We start from the raw sequence: 22,750 nt of genomic DNA, 5'->3' as shown, positions 1-22,750 counted from the left end.
TGCCATAATGCTTTCAATGTGTTTTAAGCTAATACAGCAAAAATATATATATATATATATAAAAATTCCACATCTGTGCTGATTGCATCACAGGCTGATTGCCTCAATGCCACAGCGCATCGAGGCAGTGATTAAAGCAAAGGGATTCCCAACCAAGTATTGAAGATTAACATATCGTTTTGAAAGTACCATATTTGGATTGCTTTAACGTGACCCTAATTTATTTTTTTTTCCTCCATTAACTGAGAAGTAAATGGTGATTTCGTCACAGTATTCACATTTTTGGAATTCCTGATTTTGTGGGTTTTATGAGCTGGAAGCCCAAATTATGTAAAAATAAACAAATAAATACTTGTTTAAATTGTGGGCTCTGAATCTATAATTTAGGAAAGTTTAACTTTTTGAATGGAATTATGGAAATAAAGAAACTTTTCCATGGTATTCAAATTTTTTGGAAAGGGTATATATATACATATTGCTTGATTTTAACTATGTAAAGCACTTTGAGATGCATGTCATTGTATGAAAGGTGCTTTATAAGTAAAGTTTGACTGATTGATCATCATTGCATGTAGCTCTGTAATTTTTCAGACAAATGAATGAATGAATTTCCAACAGCGTCATTGTCACATTGTCTAAATAATTCTGCTTTTCCTCATGTGTCATTTGAGAAAGAGTTTTTTTCCCCAAGGCGGTTGCAAACAAAGGTTTTTCTTGTTTAAATCAGAGATTTTCATCTTATAATGGGATTAGTCTCTTCAGTAACAGGCAGACCAAGGCATGAAGGTTAATTCCACATTGCAACATGAAAAGAACATTTAACCAGTTTTCACGAAAGATCAGGTTTGGGTGTTTTTCAAAATATTTTTGGATGTCCATGTGAAATTATTTTGTCAAGAAATGATAAATGTGGACACTCAAGTTGGAACGCCGCGCCTCCCCCCAAAATAATAACAAACTAAAGTTATTAAGGACAAAGCTGTCATCATACACTGACATTTTCTCTCTCCAAAAAGTGTAAATACATTTCCCTTCATTCCCCAAGACCTCCATGCATTTTCTTTTCAATCTGACTTCCTAGTGAATCTACTATTTCCTTGATGTATTGCTTCTCATGGAAAACAAACAGGCAAACACACTTTGGTGAAAATGTAGACACTTGTAATGAAACATTTTATCCCTTACAGTAACCCTAGGGCCCGAGTTGCCCTGCTGCGAATAACGAAAATCCGCGAGTAATTGACACTACCCCAAAAAGGTTTTTAATTGCCTTTAGATGCTACAAAGTACCGCCACATGAAGCTCTTCAACTCACTTCAATATACTTCCTGGCTCCACTAGGTGGTACTCAAGCACCAGCTCGTTTGCCCTGAACCAAAAAAGTCCTCTTTTAGCTGCAACCCATATTTTTGTTCATTCATCAAAATTAAACAAAATGTTTACCTTCTCTCTCATCAATTTTACCCAAAGTGTTTTGAACTCTGACAGGCATTTATTTGAATCCTTGGGAGTAGGGTACATATCGTGAGCCTAATAGCATATCCGCCCAAGACAATTTTAACTTACTATCACAATGACAAAATACCAATGTAGTTGCTCAAAAGTGTTTTTGTGTAGATTCTCAGTCATCCTGGTCAGAGTAATCCACAAAGGTTGAATTGAGGCAACTCTTTTTGAATTTGTTGTGTTTTTTTCTTGTTTTTCCCAAAACCTTTGAAAATGACTTCGGCAATTATGCTATTAGGCTAACGATATGCCCCCGCCTTGCTCCAAGCCCTCCTCCTTCGCCTTCTAAAAACTAGTCATTTGAACAGGGGTATGTTGACCTTTTATATCCACTGTAACCTCCCTTTACCTCCTTTGTTAATAGTTGTATTATTGACTGTATTGATTGTGTTAACAGAAATGAATACATAAGTTAAATACATACTTATGTATGTATTTAACTTATTTAATAATTGTATGAATAATTTTGATGATGGGTGACCTTTTTTGGTTGAGAGCACCTCCACTCAAACATCTCTGTGCACGTGCCTGCTCATAAAGGAAATTATACTGGGCTTTGGTCTGAGCACAAAAACAGCAGGAGTGTGGTTTGCCCAAACAATGAGCGGATATTGAACTGCAAATATTCGGTGGTTCACTGCAATACCTTAAGAGATGCGAGCAAACAAATTTTGGTTGAACAACTGGATGAATAGTATGGCTAATCTTCACTTGGCATCAGAGTTCACCTTAGGTCAAAATGTTCTTGCACTTCGACCGCTTGCCCATGTGCCGCAGCTAATCTACTGTGTTTAATTCTTAACACTTACTGGAATGCATTGCGTGGTTTGGTTCTAACACTGCATCAGCCCCAACGGATCTGGCCCAAGTTACCTGAATTGAAGGCAGAACGAGAGGCAGAAAAGTTTTATTCATTTTGCGTCGCCTGTGGATCTTCATCAAGCAGCCACAATGAACCACAGCAAGGATAAATTTGAACCTTTTGAATATTCCTACTATGATTATTCAGACTGGTACTCCAACAACCCAGAACCAACAAAACCTCCCAAAGAGTGAGTATTACCCTGAAGCTTTAAATCAGAAGATAAGGAAATTCTTTGTGACAGCATCTCTCATTCAATCAGACTATAAAATGGCATGGTCAACGTTAATTAATTGTTGATCATAGTAAATAAGTGGGTGCCTAATGTGTTTTGCTTAGATTGTTGACTTGCGTGTATTTCTTCTGCAGAGTTATTTCACCGTGTGACCCAACAGCGAGTGATGCAATATTTCACATATGTATACTCTCTATATCTGTAAGTACATGCTGAAAAAGAAGCCATTTTTTTAAACTATGTAAACTACGATGAAGCAGATGTGGCAAAAGTATTCACACTCTGTACTCAATCTGTACTTAAGTAGAAGTACCGCTACTTGTGTAATAAATTAAATGAAGTAGACATACTGATTCAATGCCCGTTCTTCAGTAAAGGTAAGAGAGTAAGTGTCCCTTGACAGCGAACTTGGCTACTAATTGGGGCACCGTAGCTTGGTAGATTATCCATATTAACAAAGGCCAAATGTGTTTTCAAGTGCTGCATCCCAACGAGTACTTAACCACTCTCCAGTTTGTATTATTGTACCTTTACACTTTTTTCTGGGTGAAGCGTCCCAGATTTACAGACCCATCAACTGATTTGAACCAAAGAACGTAAACCATCAAAGTGTGAAAGCATTTCCAAACCAGCAGCAACAGTTTGCTAATGGGTCCTGATCGATCTTCAATGACGTGAACAGAATTCTTGTTTTTATTCTCCTAGCTGGTGATCATGTTAATTCTGGCAGCTCTAAGCAGGAGAAATAAACTCTGCCAAGGATTTACAAGAGGATCCTCCAGTATCTTTAGGTGAGTTCAAATTGCAATTAGTGCTTGCTATCTGATTATAAGTTTGTGTGACAAGTGTTGATGCCCCTGCATGATCTTACAGTCCAACCAACTTCCTGGATCAGACACAGAGGAAAGGTGTGGTGATGGCTGTGTTTGGGCTGGTGTTCAGCAAGCTGGCCTTACTGGTGATTGCACCTGATCCGCTGCCTTTCTCCAAGGATACTCCAGCTGAAATCAAAGGTGCAGATTTGGAGTGCAAAGAAAGTATGTTAAACATATTTGCTGAAGGTGGCAAAGTGGTTACATCACTTTACAGGGACAACAGTAACTACGTGGTACCAGAAATTCATGCACCTGAATGATTTCCTCTGAGAAATTACAGTTTTGTTCCCTATTTCCCACAACTGAGTATAATCTCTGTATGAACGGTTACATATTCATCTTGTGCATGATGTATTGAAGAAAGCCTCCATCGATCTCATCTCCATGTGTGTTTAGAGTTCATGAAGATAATCGCCATCTTCTACTATCCAGTGCTCTACTACCCTCTGATGGTTTGTAGCACTCTGCAGCACAAGGCTGGTTATGTGTTTGGCACTCTGCTCTCTATCAGCCATTTTGGTGTCCAGCTGTGGCAGAAGTTGGACTGCCCAAAGACTCCAGAGGTTCGACATTAATATATACACGTAGTTTCTTCTTTTACATTCAACATCTTACTTGCATGCTTCCCTTTTCTTTTCACAGCTTTACAAGTTCTATTCCTTGCTTGCAAGTTTGCCTCAGCTGGTCTGCCTGGCATATCTTTGCGTCCAGTTTCCGTTTCTGTTTTTCAGAGGAACACAGAGTGAAGAGGTGAGAAATGTTTGTTTTATGAGACAGTGAGCTGAAGAGATAAAAAAAAAAAAACACTTATTCAACGACACTGAACAATATTTATTTAAGCAATGTTAGGCATAACATTCATGATTACAATAAAAAGCGTTTTGTGAGCAGAGAGGACATACCTCAGCGTCTTTTAAAGGATTACACAAGACCTGTGCTGTTTTCTTCTTCTTCACATTCACTAAGGATAATAATACGAGGTTTTGTTTCGACAGCAGGTGTCATTAGCATAGAGTGGTGGGTACAAATTTTAGAAAATTTTATGTTTTGTCCCCTCCTGGAGCCGTCACCTTATCGTGGTGGAGGAGTTTGTGTGTCCTTATCCTAGGGCCTAAGTTGTCTAGGGCTTTATGCCCCTGGTAGGGTCACCCATGATAAACAGGTCCTAGGTGAGGGTCCAGACAAAGCATGGCTCATAGAACCCCTTATGATGAGAAAAATATTTGGACCTCGTTCTCCCTCGCCCGGATGTGGGTCACCAGGGCCCCCCTCTAGAGCCAGGTCCTGGAGGTGGGGCTAATGGCGAGCGCCTGGTGGACACCAGCGGTAAGGGATGCCTTCAAGAATTAGTCCTATTGGGCCTTTTTGGCTTGTGGGACTCCGGAGACAGCTGATGGGTACCGGCTAGCCAAGTGAAACAAAGCTTTGGTGGTCACTGAGGCAAAAACTCGGGTGTGGGAGGAGTTCGCTGAGGCCATGGAGAACGACTTCCAGACAGCTTTGTGGAAATTCTGGCATCTCAGAAGGGGGAAACAGTGCACCATAAACACTGTGTATAGCGGGGATGGGGAGCTGCTGACCTGAACTTGGGACGTGATGAGTTAGTGGACTGAATACGTAATACTTAACAAGACCTCCTCAATTGTACCTACATGCTTTCCTATGAGGAAGCAGAGTCTGGGGACTCTGAGGTTGGCGCTCATTTCTCCGGGGTTGAGGGAGGGGTAAAATGCTCCTAAGTGGTAGGGCCCCGGGGGTGGATGAGATCCGTCCGGAGTTCTTAAAGGCTCTGGATGTTGTGGGGCTCTCCTGGTTGACACGTCTCTGCAACATTGCGTGGACATCGGGGACAGTGTCCCTTAATTGGCAGACCGGGGTGTTGGTCCCCCTTTTTAAGAAGTGGGACCGGAGGGTCCAACTCCAGGGGGATGACACTCCTCAGCCTCCCTGGCAAGGTCTATATGGGGGTGCTGGAGGGGAGGGTCCATCTGAAAGTAAAATCTCAGATTTAGGAGGAGCAGTGTGGTTTTCGTCCTGGCCGTGGAACAGTGGACCAGCTCTACACCCTTAGGAAAGTTCTGGAGGGTGCATGGGAGTTCCCTCAACCAGTCTATATGTGTTTTGTGGACTTGGAAAAGGTGCTCGACCGTGCTCCTCGGGAGCTCCTGTGTTTGCAGCCACGTGTGAAGTGGCTGGGATAAAAATCAGCACCTCCAAATCTGAGACAATGGTCCTCAGTCGGAAAAGGGTGTAGTGCTCTCTCTCGAGGAGAGAGAAGTGGAAGAGTTCAAATATCTCTGGTTCTTGTTCACAAGTGAGGGAAGAATCGACAGGTGGATTAGTGCAGCGTCTGCAGGGATGCAGACTCTGTATCAGTCTTCTGTGGTGAAGAAGGAGCTGAGCCGAAAGGGGAAGCTCTCAACTTACCAATCGAGGTACGTTCCTACCCTCATCTATGGTCACGAGCTGTGGGTCGTGACCAAAAGAACAATTTGGCGGTTACACACGGCCGAAATGAGTTTCCTTCGCAGGGTGTCCAGGCTCTCCCTTAGAGATAGGTTGAGAAGCTCGGTCATTGGAGAAGGACTCAGAGTCGAGCTGCTGCTCCTCTGCATCGAGAGGAGCCAGGTGAGGTGGCTCGGGCATCGGATAAGGATGCCCCCTGGACGCCTCCCTGGTGACGTGTTCCAGGCACGTTCCACCAGGAGGAGGCAACATTGACGACCAAGGACACGCTGGCGAGACTGTGTCTCTCGGCTGGCCTCGCAACGCCAAGGGGAGAGCTGGACGAAGCGGCTGGGGAGAGGGAAGTTTGGGCTACGCTGCTTAAGCTGCTGCCTCTGTGACACGACCTCTGATAAGTGGAAGTAAATGGATGGATGGATGGATCAATGTTTTGTCATTATTCCTTTACAAAATTATTGTAAAATAACGACGATAAACACATTTGACTGATGTCTGAATTATTTGTCAACCAGGACCTTGACAGCAGTTATTACACCGACTATGTAAAATCCCTTCTCAAAAAGAAGAAGAAGCCTGCAGCACTCAGGTGACTGGAAACCAATTGATTGTTCAGTATTCTAGTCCACAAGAAATTAATTCATTTGAAGGCAGTGCATGCATTTCAAGGGCCAAATTAAATAAACTCACTTTCTTCAATGTACTTCTAAAGTTATAAATTGCCGTTTACAGTCTTAGTGAGCTGTGATTGACTATTTTTGTTCAAAAATTGCAGCTCCACCTCATGTGACAAAGCAACATTGGTGGAGAGACTACTGAATATGCTAAAGAGTTATCTTTATCTTCCAGAAAAAGGTTTGTCCATTTTCACATCAAACACACTGTGACATTTTTATTCTCAACTCTTCTGAACTTTTTTTTCTCCTCTTTCAGTGTTTCATTTCCCTCTAAAGCTGGCTGTATCAGTATTTGTGGCTTTGGTGGCCATATACCATGTAAGTGTGCTTTAATCATGATGCCTCATCTGTCTCTAAAACTGAAGAGTGTTCATCACAATGCTTGATTTACATGTAATACATCAATTAGATTATGTTCTTACAAATACCGTCTTGATCACATGGATAAACAAGTAACACGCTGGTATTTAAAAAAAAATAATAATTAATGAATACATAAAATTATACAAAATCAATCTAAGCGAATTATTAAAATTATTAACCTATGTCTTGCCACTCAGGAGCACGGAAGATTATGTTCTGGTCGATCATTCTGTTTGCCTTAGAGTAAATTATTTTCTCTTTCAGACAGCTCTCTTGTTAGTTGTGTTGGTTGTCCCAACCCTCCATATTGTTCGTGCCGGTATTGATGAGAACATCGCCTTCCTCTTACTGGGTTTTGGGATCGTCCTCTCCGATGACAGAATGGAGGTTGTCAAAATCGTCACTTTCTACACTTGGCTACTGGAAGGTTTGAGACATTTTAATTAAAAATGCATTTTGATTGACAGAGATACTATCTTATGTTCTGCTTCCTGTGTTTTCCCTCCCCAGTCTGCTACCTTTGTGCATTGACCCTGTCTTGTGTGGTCAGTCTGGTCATGCTCATGAGGACCATGGTACTTCACAGGTACTGAAATCTTGTCTCCAGCTAACAAAAAAATTTTATTTTTTTATTTTTACTAGGCAACATGTGGCCTCGTGAGTAGCATGTCTGCCTCACAGGAGTTCAAATCGTGGCCCTGGCCTTTTTGTGTAGTTTCTTTGTTTCCTTGGGCACGCACTGGTTTTCTCCAGGCACTCGGACTTTCGATTACGAAACATACATACGTTAGGTTCATCAATGACTAAATAGTTCATAGTTGTGATTGCGAGTGTACTGTACGAGTGAATGGTTGTCTATATGTACCTGTCCAGAGTGTAGCCCCCCTCTCGCCCAACGTCAGCTGGGATAGGCTCCAGCTCACCTGTAACCCTAATCAGGACAACCAGAATAGAAAAAAGATGGATGTCTATATAGAAACTGACCCCTCGCATCATTCTCTTGGGTGCATTGCTTCAGGTCAAACCTGAGGGGACTGTACAAGGGTGAGATTTACAACCTTTACAACAGCCAGAAGAGCCTTCGTCCATCTAAATCCGGTGTTGTCTGCTGGATGGGCTTGACTGGATACCAAGCTGCCATCGTCTGTCTGGGTAAAGCTCAAAAACACTTCACACATCATCTGTGTTCATCATGTTAACTTACTCTTATAATCATGAAATCTCATTTAAGCACCTAAAACCACTAAATCCTACCATAGCATCTGTAGTGGACTGAGTTAGGTTGTTCTATCACTTTACCTAAAACTAACCCATTATTTTTGACTGTCAGTACTTCATGACGACTAAATACCTAGTATGCGCTGAAACACATCTGAAAATTACCCCATTGAATATCATTTTTATTTTCACTTTGAAATACTGATCTATGTTTATTACATGTTTTTTGGAACACATAAGCAACACCTGTATGTAGTTGAAAAGTGGTATAGAACTTCACCGTCACATACTGAAATTTGTTTTAGGTACCTCATTTGTTTACACGAACGAGTTAGCATATTAGAAACACTGCGAAAAATATTGTACGTCTTTTTGTTGCGTGATATCTTGGCAGGTATGGTGATCCAGACTGTTGTGTTTTTTATCTGCTTCTTGTTCCTGGTCTTCCTTATCATCATCCCCATCTTCTATGGACGTAACCTGATTGTCTTTGAGATTGCTGGCAAAGCTTGGTCAGTCAGCAAACATTCATCCATTTATTTTCTTTTAATTCTTATTTGACAAATCAACATTTAACAAATTTCACCTGTGCGTTGCATCAGGCCAGGATGGGTTACAGTAGTCGTGGTCACAGTGCTTCAGCATGTCGCTGCCAAGTTTGCCTTTGTCAAAAAAGATGCCGGCACCAGAGACTTAAATAACAGGTACAACATGTGTCACTCTGCGTCAAGGAACCCTCATGCTGGATATGTTGTGCTTGATCGCGAATCACTTAACAGATCATTGTCAAGGGAAAGGTTTCAATTGTAAGTTTCAAATTGCACTTTGCTTGTTGGATTTCCAGGGAGAGTTTGTTCCTTCTGACATATTTGCTGTTTCTTATCAACACCGTGGTGGGACTGATAGTGGCCATATGGAGAATGGTCATTACTGCACTGCACAACATTGTACATCTTGGCCGTGTCGACATCAGTCTGCTACACCACACTGCTGAGGCCTATGACCCAGGTATAAAGGGTTGAAACAACAGCGACAACGCAGCTCTTACAAAACATTTGATCGGTAACAACAGGATACAATGTATAGAGAATTAATATTCCTATTATTAGAATCAAAGATCTACACGTTTATGATAGTGTTGAATTACTGTCACCGATCACTGCTCATGTGTCTTTTGACCCCACCCAGCATTCCACTATTACACCCACTTTCTGAAGGTGGAGGTGAGCCAGTCACACCCGGTCATGAAAGCTTTCTGCGGGTTGCTGCTGGACATAATGGTGGTCGGTGGCCAAGTGGGCCAGAAAATACGAGACGCGGAGGAAGGTATACACACACACACACACACACACATATATATATATATATATATATATACATACTAACACACATACACACACACGTGTTGATCGCTACTATTTTCCCTCTCATGTGAAAAAAAGGGCAGCATAGTAAAATAATGGTTAGCATGTCTGCTTCACAGAGTGACTGTACCAAAAGATTGCATGCCCTTTATGAGTGTATGTATACTTCTAAACATAACTGTATATACAGCATCTTGTTGTCAGAATGTTGTCATTATTATTATTACGAGTGACAGTGGTTTGTATGCATTTTGTTTTACTTGAAAATATTACTTAATGTTGATTATTCACTATTATCCACATGGGTACAAATCTTTTATATTTTACTAATAGCACACCACCAAACAAGAATGTCATAAAAAGTGGATACGCAGGTCAATTATGTGCTTTCTGCCATCTAGTGGAAGAGCTTTTAATTGTTATGTCTGTCATTATAAGTCACTTTCACAGACAGATGAACAAAGACACATTATTTAGAGTCCATCCATCCATTTTCCATACCTCTTATCCTCACTAGGGCTACGGGCGTGATGGAGGCTATCCCAGCTATCTTCGGGCGAGAGGCGGGGTACACCCTGGACTGGTTGCCAGCCAATCGCGGAGCACATACAGTTTTTACAAACAACCATTCGTACTGACGTTCACACCTACGAGCAATTTAGAGTCTTCAATTAACCTAGCATGCATGTTTTTGGGATGTGGGAGGAAACCGGAGTGCCCGGAGAAAACCCACGCAGGCACAGGGAGAACATGCAAACTCAACGCAAGCGAGGCCTGATTTGAACCCAGGTCCTCAGAACTGTGAGGCAGATGTGCTTACCAGTCATCCACCATGCCATTATTTATAGTCAATAAATCAAATTTGTACCATTTAAGTGAAATTTGTAAATATTTCACACCACCCCTGATATTCCCTTCAAACACACTAATGTGCAACGACAAAATCACTCTTTTAGATTAATTTTAATTATTATAAATTGTATTTGTATCCACGTCCACCTTCTGCACTGTCATTAGGCTATGGACTGATATATTTAAATATTGTCCATATTAATATTTTTAGTGTCTGGCAAACTTCTAGTTTTCTTCTTCCGAAGTTTAAAGCATAGTCACTTTTCCTATTGGGGAATTACATAAATTGGTTTATCAACCTATTGAAAGAAGATACGACCATACAAAACAATTATTTAGCTACATAGAAACAGTACTCAGTATGATGCAGACAAAGCAGTAATACAGTGTCTAGTCATAGACCCTCAAGCACTCATGTGTGACATTTGGTTCTATCCTAACAGCCTGCTCTATCATATTTGCAGGGATCCAGGAGAGCTCGCAGAGCACGTCGACCAGCAGTCGCAGGATTCGCTCTCGTTGGCAGCTGGTGTACACACTGGTCAACAATCCCGCTCTCCTGGGCTCTAGGAAGCACTTCCAGACAATGCAGAGCTTGGAGAGCATCCTAAACGGCAGCCCGAAACACAGGAAGCAGACAAGCAGCAGGAGGGAAGTGGGCAAGGCATCATCCACTGAGCCTGCTCCATCCAGTGACAGCCAAGATAAAACTGATTGAGAAAGAAGCAATGTTGACAGTATTCTTCTGAAAAATTCATCACAGTTGGCATTTATGCTGCAAACTATTGAGGAAATTATGTAAGGAGGAAGTGACGGCCTTAGATGATTTTAAAAACAACCAAGTGTGTCAAGGCAGAGGGTTGGGTTGAATGGTCTAGAACACACTGGCCCTGATTAAATAGTTTTTATGATCTTTGTCATTCACTAATATGATGCATCTGGAATCTCGAAATAATGTTCTTTTTTTCCCAACAGTCTGGTATTTGTCTTTCTCAACGCAAGAGAACTATGGATATCTGATTCAGCATCTGGGGTCCCACAGTTTTGCTTAGCAGTTCTGCTGTGAAGTTAGTTTCATCTAGTTGTGACAACACAACAAACTAAAATCAGATACACATTTCCCCTGTTTCTCTGCTTCTGATGATTCACCGTTTATCCTCAGGAAAGAAAATGTTGCTTTAGTTGCCACATTTCCTGCCTTCTGAGTAAACGCATACTCTTAAATATGAGCTAAAGAAGCTGTCAGTTGGCCTTAATGTGACGAACGAACTACAGAAAGTGCAGAAGTCCATAGGGCCTTTGCATATTGACATACACATATATTGATCAGGACTGATCAATTGCAGCATGACAACAGGATGCTTGAGGTCATAGTTCCACCTAAAACACGCCATGGTAAAACAAAGTGGTTCGAAGTACAGTGTACTGTAACTTCTCACTGAGTTCGTACATTATTGAAACAACAGATCGAGTGCCTTGTTATTGAACAAAAAGCTAATACATGTCACCAAATCAGCCCATTTTCAACTTTTACCGAGGCAAGGAGTTTGAAAGAATATTAATAACACAACTGTTGTTTAAATGCCGGACTATACAGTATAAAGGAGATTATAGAAGACAGTTAAAAACTAGATTGAACAGGGCAGTAAACACAACCAAAGTCATCTTTTGAGCTAAGTCTACATCAGATTCCGAATACTAAAATTAAGTTGATAAGAAGCATTTTAAAAGTGGACTGAACAGAAACACTCATGTACTTTTACTGTTTTTATACAGTACCGATCCACTTTCTCCACAAATAACAAAGCATGTTTGAAGGGCTCTATTTTTGCAACTAGCACAGATCCAGCACTGTAGTTGGCTTCTCTCATTCCCTTAAATGCGCTGCAATAGTCTCGCATGAAGAGGTCTCTGTATGCGGGAGAGGAGAAGTGCGTGCCTGGAGCATTAGCAATAATTACCCGCTAATGTACGCTGGCCTGAAATATGTCGCGGACCTCATATATCTATAGCTGGTCCAACGATCGTTCATTTCCTCCCTCCCAACCCCTATAAGCTGCATGCCGGCCAGCATGTGGAATGAGTTCGAAAATATAATAATGATGATGACAACTTTAGCTGTTATTTGATTGTTTGCTACATGTGTGTAATTTTCAATATTTATTGTTACTCAATATACTCCACTTGTATTTGTATCTTTAATAGGGAACGATAAAAAAAAAAAAGTGTGGCACTTAGCCACATCAACTGCAATAATAATAGACAAGCTTTTTTGAATCAGGTGTCTTTTCTCACGATCTGCAATTGAACTGTCTGCTACATTCATTAGACACTGCTTGATTGTCTCGTTAGTTAGTTGCTTGGTAAGTTGACGTTAAGTGTTATGATCCCTCAGATGACTTTTGAGCACATCCACATAATACAACACACTCACATCTCTAACGTCACTGGCACAATGTGAAACAATACGGAGTGCACTTCATTTATAACTGTTAGAACCAAACCACGCAATGCATTCCAGTAAGCGTTACGAATTAAACACAGTAGATTAGCTGCTGCACATGGGCAAGCATGCTACACTGTTTACTGTTGTATGTATTTCTAATTGCTTGTGATATTGACAGCTTCGGCCCCCAAAGGAAGCCTATCACTGAAGTCTGATCCGACCTCGCAGTCATCCAAATTCCCTCTTGACTGAGACAAAGTGGCAGTGTCAGTCATGACACTTTCTTCTGTATCTGCCTCCTTCTCTCCATCCAGACTCTCTGTACCCCCATCCTCTTCATCCAGTTGATCGACGTTTATATTCCTCTGAGACTCGGTTAGTGGTGTGATGTTGACAGTGCTGGCCCGGTTCCTCTCCATTTGGTACTGGTCTCTGGCCTTTAGCATCAGCTTGTATGTTTTGCTGCGGTATTTATAAACCAAGTGGAAACACATGGCTCCTAGAAGAGGAACGGTGGACACAGTCAGTAGGCAGATGCTGACTGAGATGATGATGATCAAATTAGGCACCTTCTTTTTGGTGCTGAATAGCACTTGCACCTCACAGTCTTCCCCCTTGCGGGTCAAACACAGGGAGTAGTTGGTACCAGGCCGCAAACCACTGAGTAGGTAAGTGCTGAGACCCTCTTTAACCAGCGACCACAGCACAGGGGAGTGTTCGTGGTCAGAGGTAACACACAGATACAGTCCTCGTGAAGTGATTTCTTCATAGTTGTTTTCGGTGGCATTGGGAGGGCTTTCCGATGACGCGACAATGGCGGCAGTCCGGTTTGCCTGCTTGTCCCTGGGTATAAGAAGAGGGTTGAGTCGTACGGTTGCCTCTGTTTCTGACACCCATAGGGCAATGACGCCAAAGTCAAACGTGTAGTAATTTGTGTCATCCAAGCTCCCATTTAAGACATGGCTTGAGATGTGGATTTTTTTAGCTTTCAATCCGCATTTAGGTGCACCCATGAACTCATCATGAGACTGTGGGTTCATCTCTGTAGTGGGCAAAACACGTTCAGAAACGGAATCAAAAGCAGACGTTCCAGTTATTGACTTGATTGGTTGTTGTGTTGTGTTGTAAAGCGCTGTTGTGGTCTCCTCCTTTGCAGATACTTGTTCTGACGGAGGCACCACTTTGACAAAAAGCGAGCCTGCTGCAGTGCCAAATTCGTTTGAAGCAGCGCAGCTGTAGTTGCCTCCAACCTCTGTGCTAAGGTGTGAGATGATGACGGTTCCGTTCTTAAAGATCTGGACTGAATTATTTGACAATAAGGACCTGTCACTTGATTGAGCTGAGTCATTCTCTGTAAAAGTCTGGTTCAGTTCTTGTGCTTGACTGCGAATATTCCATGTGACCAATGGCTTTGGGTTTCCTTTATACTCACAATGTAAGACCAAAGCATCGCCCTCGTACAAAGTGGTGTAGTCAATATTTGGCTCAGTCCATATTGTGACATTCGGGTGTGTGCATTTTGAATCAGGTAAGTTCACTATCATTTCTCCTTGAAGTGTCGCTGGAGTAGCACAATTGATCGAGTTCTGTTCAGGGATGGAGATGGTAGCAGTTGAAAGCCAATCTCTAAACCAGTCTATGTAACAAGTGCATGCAAAAGGATTGTTGAAGATCTGTAAATGGGACAAAGAAATCAAAGCATCAAATGTCCCCTCAGCTATAGTTGAGAACTTGTTGTTGTTAAGACGAATGGACCTGAGGTTTTTGAGATTAACAAAGGCATCTCTGGGCAGACTGACCAACTCATTGTGGTTCATCTTAAGCAACTGCAGGGCAGTGAGATTCCGCAGATCCCCCCACGGAAAGTCGACTATTTTATTATGGCTGATGTCCAAATTACGCAGGAAAACCATGGGCGTGAGGCTTCCTGGCTCGATGGAGACGATTTCATTGTGGGCCATCCATAGCGACATCATCTGGGTGACATTGTTAAAAATGCCTTGTGGTACCAAACTTATCTTGTTTGCTGATAAACTAATAGTGTTAACATTAGGGGGCACGGCAGTTGGGATTTCAGCCAAGTCTCTGTGGGAGCAATCCACAAAATAATATCCAAATCTGATTGAGCAGGTACAAACTGTTGGGCATCCAAGTAAGGCACTGAATAGTGTGGAAATCACCACGGTTACGTACAGGACTCTGGCAACCATTTTCAGCTCCTGTAAAAGAATGACAACCTTTCAGTCAATGGATACATTGTTTTCCACCTACTCTGTTTCACACAAAAAAGTCTAATTGTCAACTTTGTTTGGAATCGTAAAAAAAAAAAAAAGTGGTGATTTTACAGAAAGTGGCCAAACCTGATTGGTGACATACATAATTTTAGGTACAAATGTGTTTGGTGATGCCACATAAACACAGTGAAGAGTATTAATTGCTGACTCCACAAGTTAAATGCTTTCATTGTCTTTTGAGGCTTGCGCGTTTTCTTTGTTTTTTGTTGTTGTTTTTTTTACCCCCACACCATAGGCTCTGCTTTCGCAAGTAGAAGCAAACACACTTGCCAGTGAGATGATGAAAGCCGGCTCGCGGAGTGACGCGCAAGAGGGGACGGCCAAACGACAGCCGGAACCCTCACACTCGCTGGCGATATTCAGCCCGCTGTTACAGAAACAGTTGCTGGCGAGATGAGAAGAGGTAGCCCACCATGCCGAACTTGGTCTCCTCCACTGTTTGTCATAGTAATGAAAACTACACTCCATTGGCCCAGGCAGTATATGGGACGGGATAATGTGTAGCTCACTGGCATGAATGATTCATAAAAACAGGCTAATTTCAACAAGACAACAAAGAGCGTGTGTAAAGTGGTTTTACAATTGTTGATCCTGGGGATATTTAATGATTGACACCTGGGAAAGGAGCCAGTTTTAAATTGTGGGGAAACAAATGCATTCATTAAAATAGCTGCACAATAATCTATGCTTGAAGATCTGTCATGTTTGATCAGTGTTCGAGCAATTGCTTTTATTTTTGAGGAGCAGACATTTCATTACAAAGTGACATCGTGTTAAGAAAGATGCCCGCTGGATATATATAGAACAGCTGAATCTGAATCTGCATCCAACTCATATTTACAATGCATGCAGATAGCCATTCATCTTGTCCATCTGGACAAGGAGGACACAATCAAAGAGAAAGACCAAAATGGTGTCGTCTGATAACAACAGAGAACTGTTCCAAAAAAAGCACATGTTCCTGCTGTGGCCACATACGGAGTAGCCTGTGTGTATGTTCAGTTTTAAATGACACAAACAGTGTCATCAGGGGAAGAGTCTGGTTTCAAACTACGCAATAGCCTCCTGAGCTGTGTGTCCTTGGTGCATTGCCAGGGAGGCAGCTGCAAGACAGATGTTTTGCAAACACGGCTCATAGCATCAGCGCCATGCAAAGCGTTTCACTTCAGCAATGTCGCAAACATCCAAACTACGAGGATTCCGAGACGGTCACAATGCCACATGAAAGATTGATGATGAGGAGAGGAAAGATGATCTTTACAGCAAGCTCTCTTACCTGCCTTCCTTCGGTTGTCTGTTCATGCGTGAGAGGAGCTGCGATAACGCGTCCGTGTTTTTTTTTTTTTTTTTTTTCGTTTTTGTTTTAATCCCTGCAGTCCAAACAGCACCTGGCTATTCCAAGTTGGAAGGCTGAGCTACTCGCTCTTAAACGATGAAAACGCGTATATGCGTCTCTCGTCCGTCATTCTGTCTGCCCCCCCTCCCCAGTTTGCCCAGTGCCGACCCACTTGCATTGATGCCCCCCCCCCCCCCCCCCACAAAAAAAAACCAAACAAACAAAAAAAAAATTCTTAAAGAGAAACCGACCCCCCATCATAGCAACACTTTTTAGGAGATGGCAAAATAAGATCTATATTCACTCACCACCTTCAGGTATTTAACATGACCTAATGAGATAAAAGAACTGTATTAAAACAACAACAAACATTTTTTTGTTTTGATTGACACAGTCAAGATGAATTCATTGTGCAAATCGAGGACGCAATTTTTTTGCTGAAAAATATTGTAAGTATAAAATTCAGTTTTACTTTAACGATTAATCAAAAAAAAGTCCGTCTTAATATGTGTTATGATATATATATATATATTAAATTATGATTAAAATTGTGTATTAATTAGGTAAGTATTCATAGATTGGAACGTGACCCTATAGGGTCAATACTGACCTCAGCACACCACAACCAGTATTACAGCGTCTACTGCTCAGGCCTTCAAAGGTAATAAGCCTAATTGTCCACTAGGTGACAGTACAAGCCTTGTCTGTTTGCTAAGATCATATAGAAAACCTTTTTACAGTAGTGTACAGTCAGTACTCTCACCCTTTTTCTTGTAAACTCAACTGGAGTCTTTGACAAAACGTTCCATACCCAAAATGATTCTTCCCCTCGCTCGATACTAATTCAATATTACACATACATGCTCTTGGCTAGGTTCTGAATGATATACTGTGCGTTACCAAGATTGTTGCATTAATATCACTGACATAACCTTTTCCACTCTTTTGCCACTTACTTGTATAATTTGCTTTCAACAAATTCTTAAAATTGAATTCAAATTTACACAGTTTATAACGATTTTTTCTTGACTGGATAAACTGTACATATTTATATTTCCTGTGTGAACAAATGAGGCCTAATAATACACTTCACAACAATGTATTTTAAATGGTCTTATTTTTAAAATGCATTTTTCTGAATTTCTGTCTATTAAAATAATGAATAAACAACCCTAAAAATTGGACATGGGTCATTTCATTGTAAGCGAGCAAATTGAAAAATTGAGCAGGGGAACAAATAATTATATTCCCCACTGCAGAACGACTGGCAGGCAGTCAGATATGTTACGCTGGTGTTGATGAAAGACAGCTTCCGCTGACACAGCCCTGCATGACAGAGCAATGAATGATTGATGAGCTACAGCGATTTTGCAGGATCTAAGGAAGAGTTTTCCTCTTTTGACACATCCAAACTTGGTACAAAGGCATCCAAAGAGTGCAGCCGTGCCACTTTGCATCAGAATCCAGCCGAGGCTGAATTTAATCAAGTCATCTTACATTTTTCGCTCAGCTGGAAAATTAAAGCGATCACGTGTGTCAATGGAAATTGCAGAGAGGCTTATCCTTATTCCCACCACTTCGCCTGCCGTATGCTCCATCCATTTCCCCAGTAACTTACACCCCTCACTAGAGGATAGCAATGTGATTTTGGCAATAATGCAGTTCTATTGCTCCTCCTGTGATGCCCTGCGGTCTCGCTGACTATCACAACACAGTACTGAGAGCTTGGAGGGCTTTGGAGAGCCTCATTTACCTCCATAATCTCCCACAGTCATTGACATGCTGGCATGGGAGAACACACTCGTGCACACAATGTACCGCGAGAGGGACAGGACATGTCTAAACAGTCCTCGTAGATGTTTGAGTGCAGGGTGAATTAACATACCGAAGACACTGCATTATGCAAATGTATTATGGTTGCTCTCTCTGACAGAGCTGGTAAATTGGATAATGCTTTATGATGAAGTAAGAGAGAGTTAAAGCTCGGCGGATCAGTGCATTTTATACCTCTCTGATATATGCCCTCCTCTTGGAACATGGCTCGGAATGTGCTGAGATGCTAAACTCTTTAGCTTGCGTTCCACATGTCATAATGATTGTCATCATTTAGGCTGCGAGACAATAGGACACAAAAACAGCGGTGGATTAGCCAGCAGATGAACATCGGATGCGGCGCAATTACGATGGGGGTATTTAAGGATTGGCTGTGTGCTCACTGAGTGGTTCATCCTGCAATAATGCTAAAGTATTTTATTTGAAATCAAATGCGATCTTCTGGGGTGGTTTGCCATTTTGAGGAGAAATACAGACCATCAGCAAGGTTGGATATTTGGAAATAAACAAGAATAAATCCTGTTATGTTGGATAAGGTTGAGTGAAATAGGGGTGTCTAGCGGTAACACAAACATGTGGACACGCACGCACACACACACGCGCACACACACATGTACACACACACACACAAACACACGAAACCACGGCCTTGGCTATGTTCTAAAGCTCTTTTTTAGAGTTACACAGGCTCCATTTACTCCTGATTGCCTGTGACTGGTGACCTTTGAACCCAATTCACACAGGTACAGAAGGAGTACCCATCAATGCTTGGCAGGAGTTTTTTTTTTTTTTTTTTTTTTTAAATACATCTAGTCTGCTGGATAAAAGATGCCCTTGCTGGACACACAAGTGTAAAGTGAAACACAAACACAAGAATACTTGAGAAATGACAAAAAGGACCAAAATCAATAATTTTTACAGGCCCATTTATCATGAATTGATTACACTTGTGAAATTATCTCTCTGTCTCAGTGTTTTCTTCCAACTAAACATTGTAAACCGTACCCTTCCCTACCCACCCATGTTGGCTCTGATTATGTAATTTATAAGGTCCAAGACACTTATTTTTGTACCTCCATCATTTTCAACATCTCTATCATCGTCTCGCATGTATTTTTAATCATACAAAAAGTCTGCCTCTGTCATGAGGATAAATGAGGTATAATACATGCACTTCTACACTAATTGGAATTATATCAGCATCTTTTTGGACAAAACTGTTTTTATAGCCAAAATGTATTCAACTCGTGTATTGAAGCTAATTAGAATGTGTAAATGCATCTCACGAAGTTGAGGGCGTCAAGCTCATACAGTACGTCCATGTATATACACATATTTATTCAATATGAAGTAATCATGTTTAGAATGTTAACATTGGGACATGCTGTTGTTACTCTAAACCTCTTCCATCTCTCCACCTCATCTCTTGTTACAGAACCACCATTTTAGTTGGGCTTCCAAGCACCTGGGACAGCACCAGCTGACCCCCTCACAACCTCCCATCTCACACAAATGCATGCATCTCATCTTCTCCGGCCAGAGAGGTCACAGCCTTATCGTGTCCTGCGCTGTTGCTGTCAGCTCAGCAGCCACAAACCATAACTTGTAAGTGCTAGTGAGTGCGCCGAGCGGTCAGAGGACGAGAGAACGAGAGTTTGGAGGGAAAGAGAAAGGGGAAGACAAAAAGAGGATGTGTCCAGGGGGGAGGGGAAAGGTTAGCTATAGGGGTAAAGGTAAAATAATGTTGTGTGGAAAAAGAAGATGGAGGCATAGCCTGAAAAGAACCATTAAAGACCTTAATTCATTAAATAATCCACTACAATAATCCGCACCGACAGAACAGCAGAACATCACCATATTCTTCTGTTTCTATGATGATGAACGTGATTTAACGTGATGAAACATGTTTTTATTCAAAGACAATACAGCACTACTGGGTATGAAAATGTTTAGTTTTTTTTTAAACAAATAAAATATGAAGATGCAAGACAAATAGAAATATTAAGAGAAGTGGAACTGTGAGCAACAAAGTGAAACGGTCAACAATACCAAAAAAAATGGGGTAAAAATACAATACAATAAAGGGGAAAGAAAAAAGAAATTAAAGAAAAGGTGAGTCGCCACTGCTGCAACAGGCTGCTGACTCTTTGTGTCCCAGAAGAGACCCACTTATCAGACAACCTGCATGTGGTATCCGACCCAGGCCTTTTTCAAACGCGGATATAAATCGGATATGTATCCGACATGAGTACAGTATGGACGCTCACGAGGTGCGCATGCTACCTATACGTCATCAAAAGGTGACAAATGTGACAATTGTTCGACAAAACAGACACGCCACAAAATGGCAGTCAGTGGCGATAAGAAGATGCTTTACAAGCGTTAAATATAAGAACATCTTGGCTTCGGTTGCACAAAATCTTTCCAATTGACACAATCCAAAATTGACACAATTTTATTCACCATCATCCCATTCCCCAAGAAACCTGCAATCTCGGGTCTGAATGACTTCAGGCGTGTCGCCCTGACATCTGTGGTCATGCTGGACCGCATCAAGAGCGTCACAGGTCGCCTGCTGGACCCCCTGCAGTTTGCCTACTGAGTGAACAGGTCTGCGGATGATGCAATCAACATGGGACTGCAATTCATCCTAGAACACCTCGACAGCGCGGGGACCTCCACGAGGATCCTGTTTGAGGACTTCAGCTCTGCGTTCAATGCCATTATCCCAAACTCCTCTCCTCCAAGCTTCTCCAGCTCAGCGTCTCACCTGCCATCTGCCATTGGATTCACAGCTTCCTGACGGGCAGGACAAAGCAGGTGACACCACCTCATCTACACGCCCCATCAGCACTGCGGTGCCCCAAGGTTGTGTCGTCTCTCCGCTGCTCTTCTCTCTCTACACGAACGACTACACCTCAACGCACCCGAGTGTCAAACTCCTGAAGTTTGCAGACGACACCAGAGTCATCGGCCTCAACAAAGACGGTGATGAGTCGGTGTATCGACAGGAAGTGGAGGGGCTGGAGCTGTGGTGCACCCGCCACAACCTGGATCTGAACACGTTCAAGACTGTAGAGATGATTGTGCACTTCAGGAGGCATTCTTCGCCACAGCTGCTCCTCATGCTGTCCAACTGCCCTGTGTCAACCGCCGAGACCTTCAAGTTCCTGGGAATTACAGACTCTCAGGACCTGAAGTGGGAGACCAACTTCAACTTCATCCTCAAAAAGGCCCAGCAGAAGATGTACTTCCTGCGGCTTGTGAGGAAGCACGGCTACCACAGGAGCTGCTGAGGCACTTCAACACAGCGGTCATCGAATCAGTCCTGTGTTCTTCCATCACAGTCTGGTTTGGTGCTGCTACAAAAAAGGACAAACTCCGACTGCAACGGACAATCAAAACTGCTCAAACGATTGTCGGTACGCCCCTACCCATCCTTGAGGACTTGCACACTAACAAACAAACAACCATTATAGTCTCCAATTAATGCATGTTTTTGGGATGTAGGAGGAAACCGGAGTGCCCGGAGAAAACCCACGCAGGCACGGGGAGAACATCCAAACTCCACACAGGCGGGGCCGGGGATTGAACCCGTGTCCTCATAGCTGTGAGGCTGACGCTCTAACCAGTCGGCCAACGTGCCGCCATTAATGGAAGATCTACACTGAAAAAAGTATTTATTATAATTATAAATTTGACAAATATAGTTCAAAAAGTGCACAAAAGTGACTTGAAAATTGTTTTTGTGACTTGAAAAAGTGACTTGAAATTTTTTTTTTTAAACACTGTTTGAGACTAAATGTGACAAAATGTTGCTGTTATTTTACAAACAGCACCCCATACATGTATATCATTTATTTATTCAAATGTGATACATAAACATGAATGAAGCCTAAACACCCTGTATTGTCATCTTTGGTTACATCAAGGGTGCCCAAACTTTTTGGCTCAGGGGCCACATTGCCGTAAAAAAATTGTCATGCGGGCCAGCATTAATTTTACATGCTACCGACGAGGGGAATGCTTTTTTGTATTTTTATTTTACTGTTTTACTATGCTGTCTGCTGCTAAGTAGATCTTATAACTGCCTGACCTGGATAAATGAAGGTTAAAATAAAAATGAATGAAATGCAAAAGAAAGTATTTTTATGAAATTTGACTCAAACTCAAACTTTATTCATCAGAATCAACAAACAACATGTTTGCAATCATGTGAAGGGTGATACTGAGATCTCGACTGCAGTAAATGGAGCAGGTCTGGCTCAAAAGCGGTGGATGTCACGCAGGTGGGAGTCACTTCGTCTTGTCCTCACGCGGCTCTTATTCATGTTCATGACTGAGAATGTCTTCTCACACAATTATATCGAGCCAAACAAGCTCAACATTTTCTTAGCAAATGTACGAATCTCTTGGAACCTGTCTT

The 22,750-nt window shown here is 41.9% G+C and overlaps 2 protein-coding genes across 4 annotated transcripts; one reads left to right on the top strand and one right to left on the bottom strand.

Annotated features, from left to right (window-relative positions):
- Positions 1–2,355: 2,355 nt before the first annotated feature.
- On the top strand, positions 2,356–12,498 carry LOC133399044 (receptor for retinol uptake stra6-like). 3 transcript variants are annotated; one of them, XM_061670119.1, is made up of 17 exons: positions 2,356–2,558; positions 2,738–2,804; positions 3,309–3,394; positions 3,477–3,616; positions 3,875–4,041; positions 4,121–4,228; positions 6,457–6,530; positions 6,717–6,796; positions 6,875–6,936; positions 7,246–7,408; positions 7,492–7,567; positions 8,000–8,133; positions 8,594–8,711; positions 8,802–8,903; positions 9,044–9,207; positions 9,388–9,525; positions 10,880–12,498. In XM_061670119.1, the coding sequence occupies exons 1-17, from the start codon at positions 2,458–2,460 to the stop codon at positions 11,131–11,133; spliced, it is 2,034 nt and encodes a 677-aa protein (XP_061526103.1). In that variant the 5' UTR covers positions 2,356–2,457; the 3' UTR covers positions 11,134–12,498. The 3 variants fall into 3 exon arrangements, with proteins under 3 accessions (XP_061526103.1, XP_061526104.1, XP_061526105.1); XM_061670120.1 differs by having other exon boundaries at positions 9,417–9,525; positions 10,880–11,070; XM_061670121.1 differs by lacking the exon at positions 4,121–4,228 and having other exon boundaries at positions 3,875–3,930.
- On the bottom strand, positions 8,073–16,635 carry LOC133399043 (immunoglobulin superfamily containing leucine-rich repeat protein 2-like). Its single transcript, XM_061670118.1, has 2 exons — positions 16,432–16,635; positions 8,073–15,080 (listed from the first exon to the last, which is right to left on the bottom strand). Exon 2 carries the CDS (start codon positions 15,069–15,071, stop codon positions 13,017–13,019), a length of 2,055 nt encoding a protein of 684 aa, XP_061526102.1. The 5' UTR covers positions 15,072–15,080; positions 16,432–16,635; the 3' UTR covers positions 8,073–13,016.
- Positions 16,636–22,750: the final 6,115 nt, after the last annotated feature.

The sequence above is a fragment of the Phycodurus eques genome, chromosome 2, assembly GCF_024500275.1.
Source record: "Phycodurus eques isolate BA_2022a chromosome 2, UOR_Pequ_1.1, whole genome shotgun sequence".
Lineage (NCBI taxonomy): Eukaryota > Metazoa > Chordata > Actinopteri > Syngnathiformes > Syngnathidae > Phycodurus > Phycodurus eques.
Note: the sequence above shows the minus strand (reverse complement) of the source record. Positions and strands in the feature narration are given on the sequence as shown.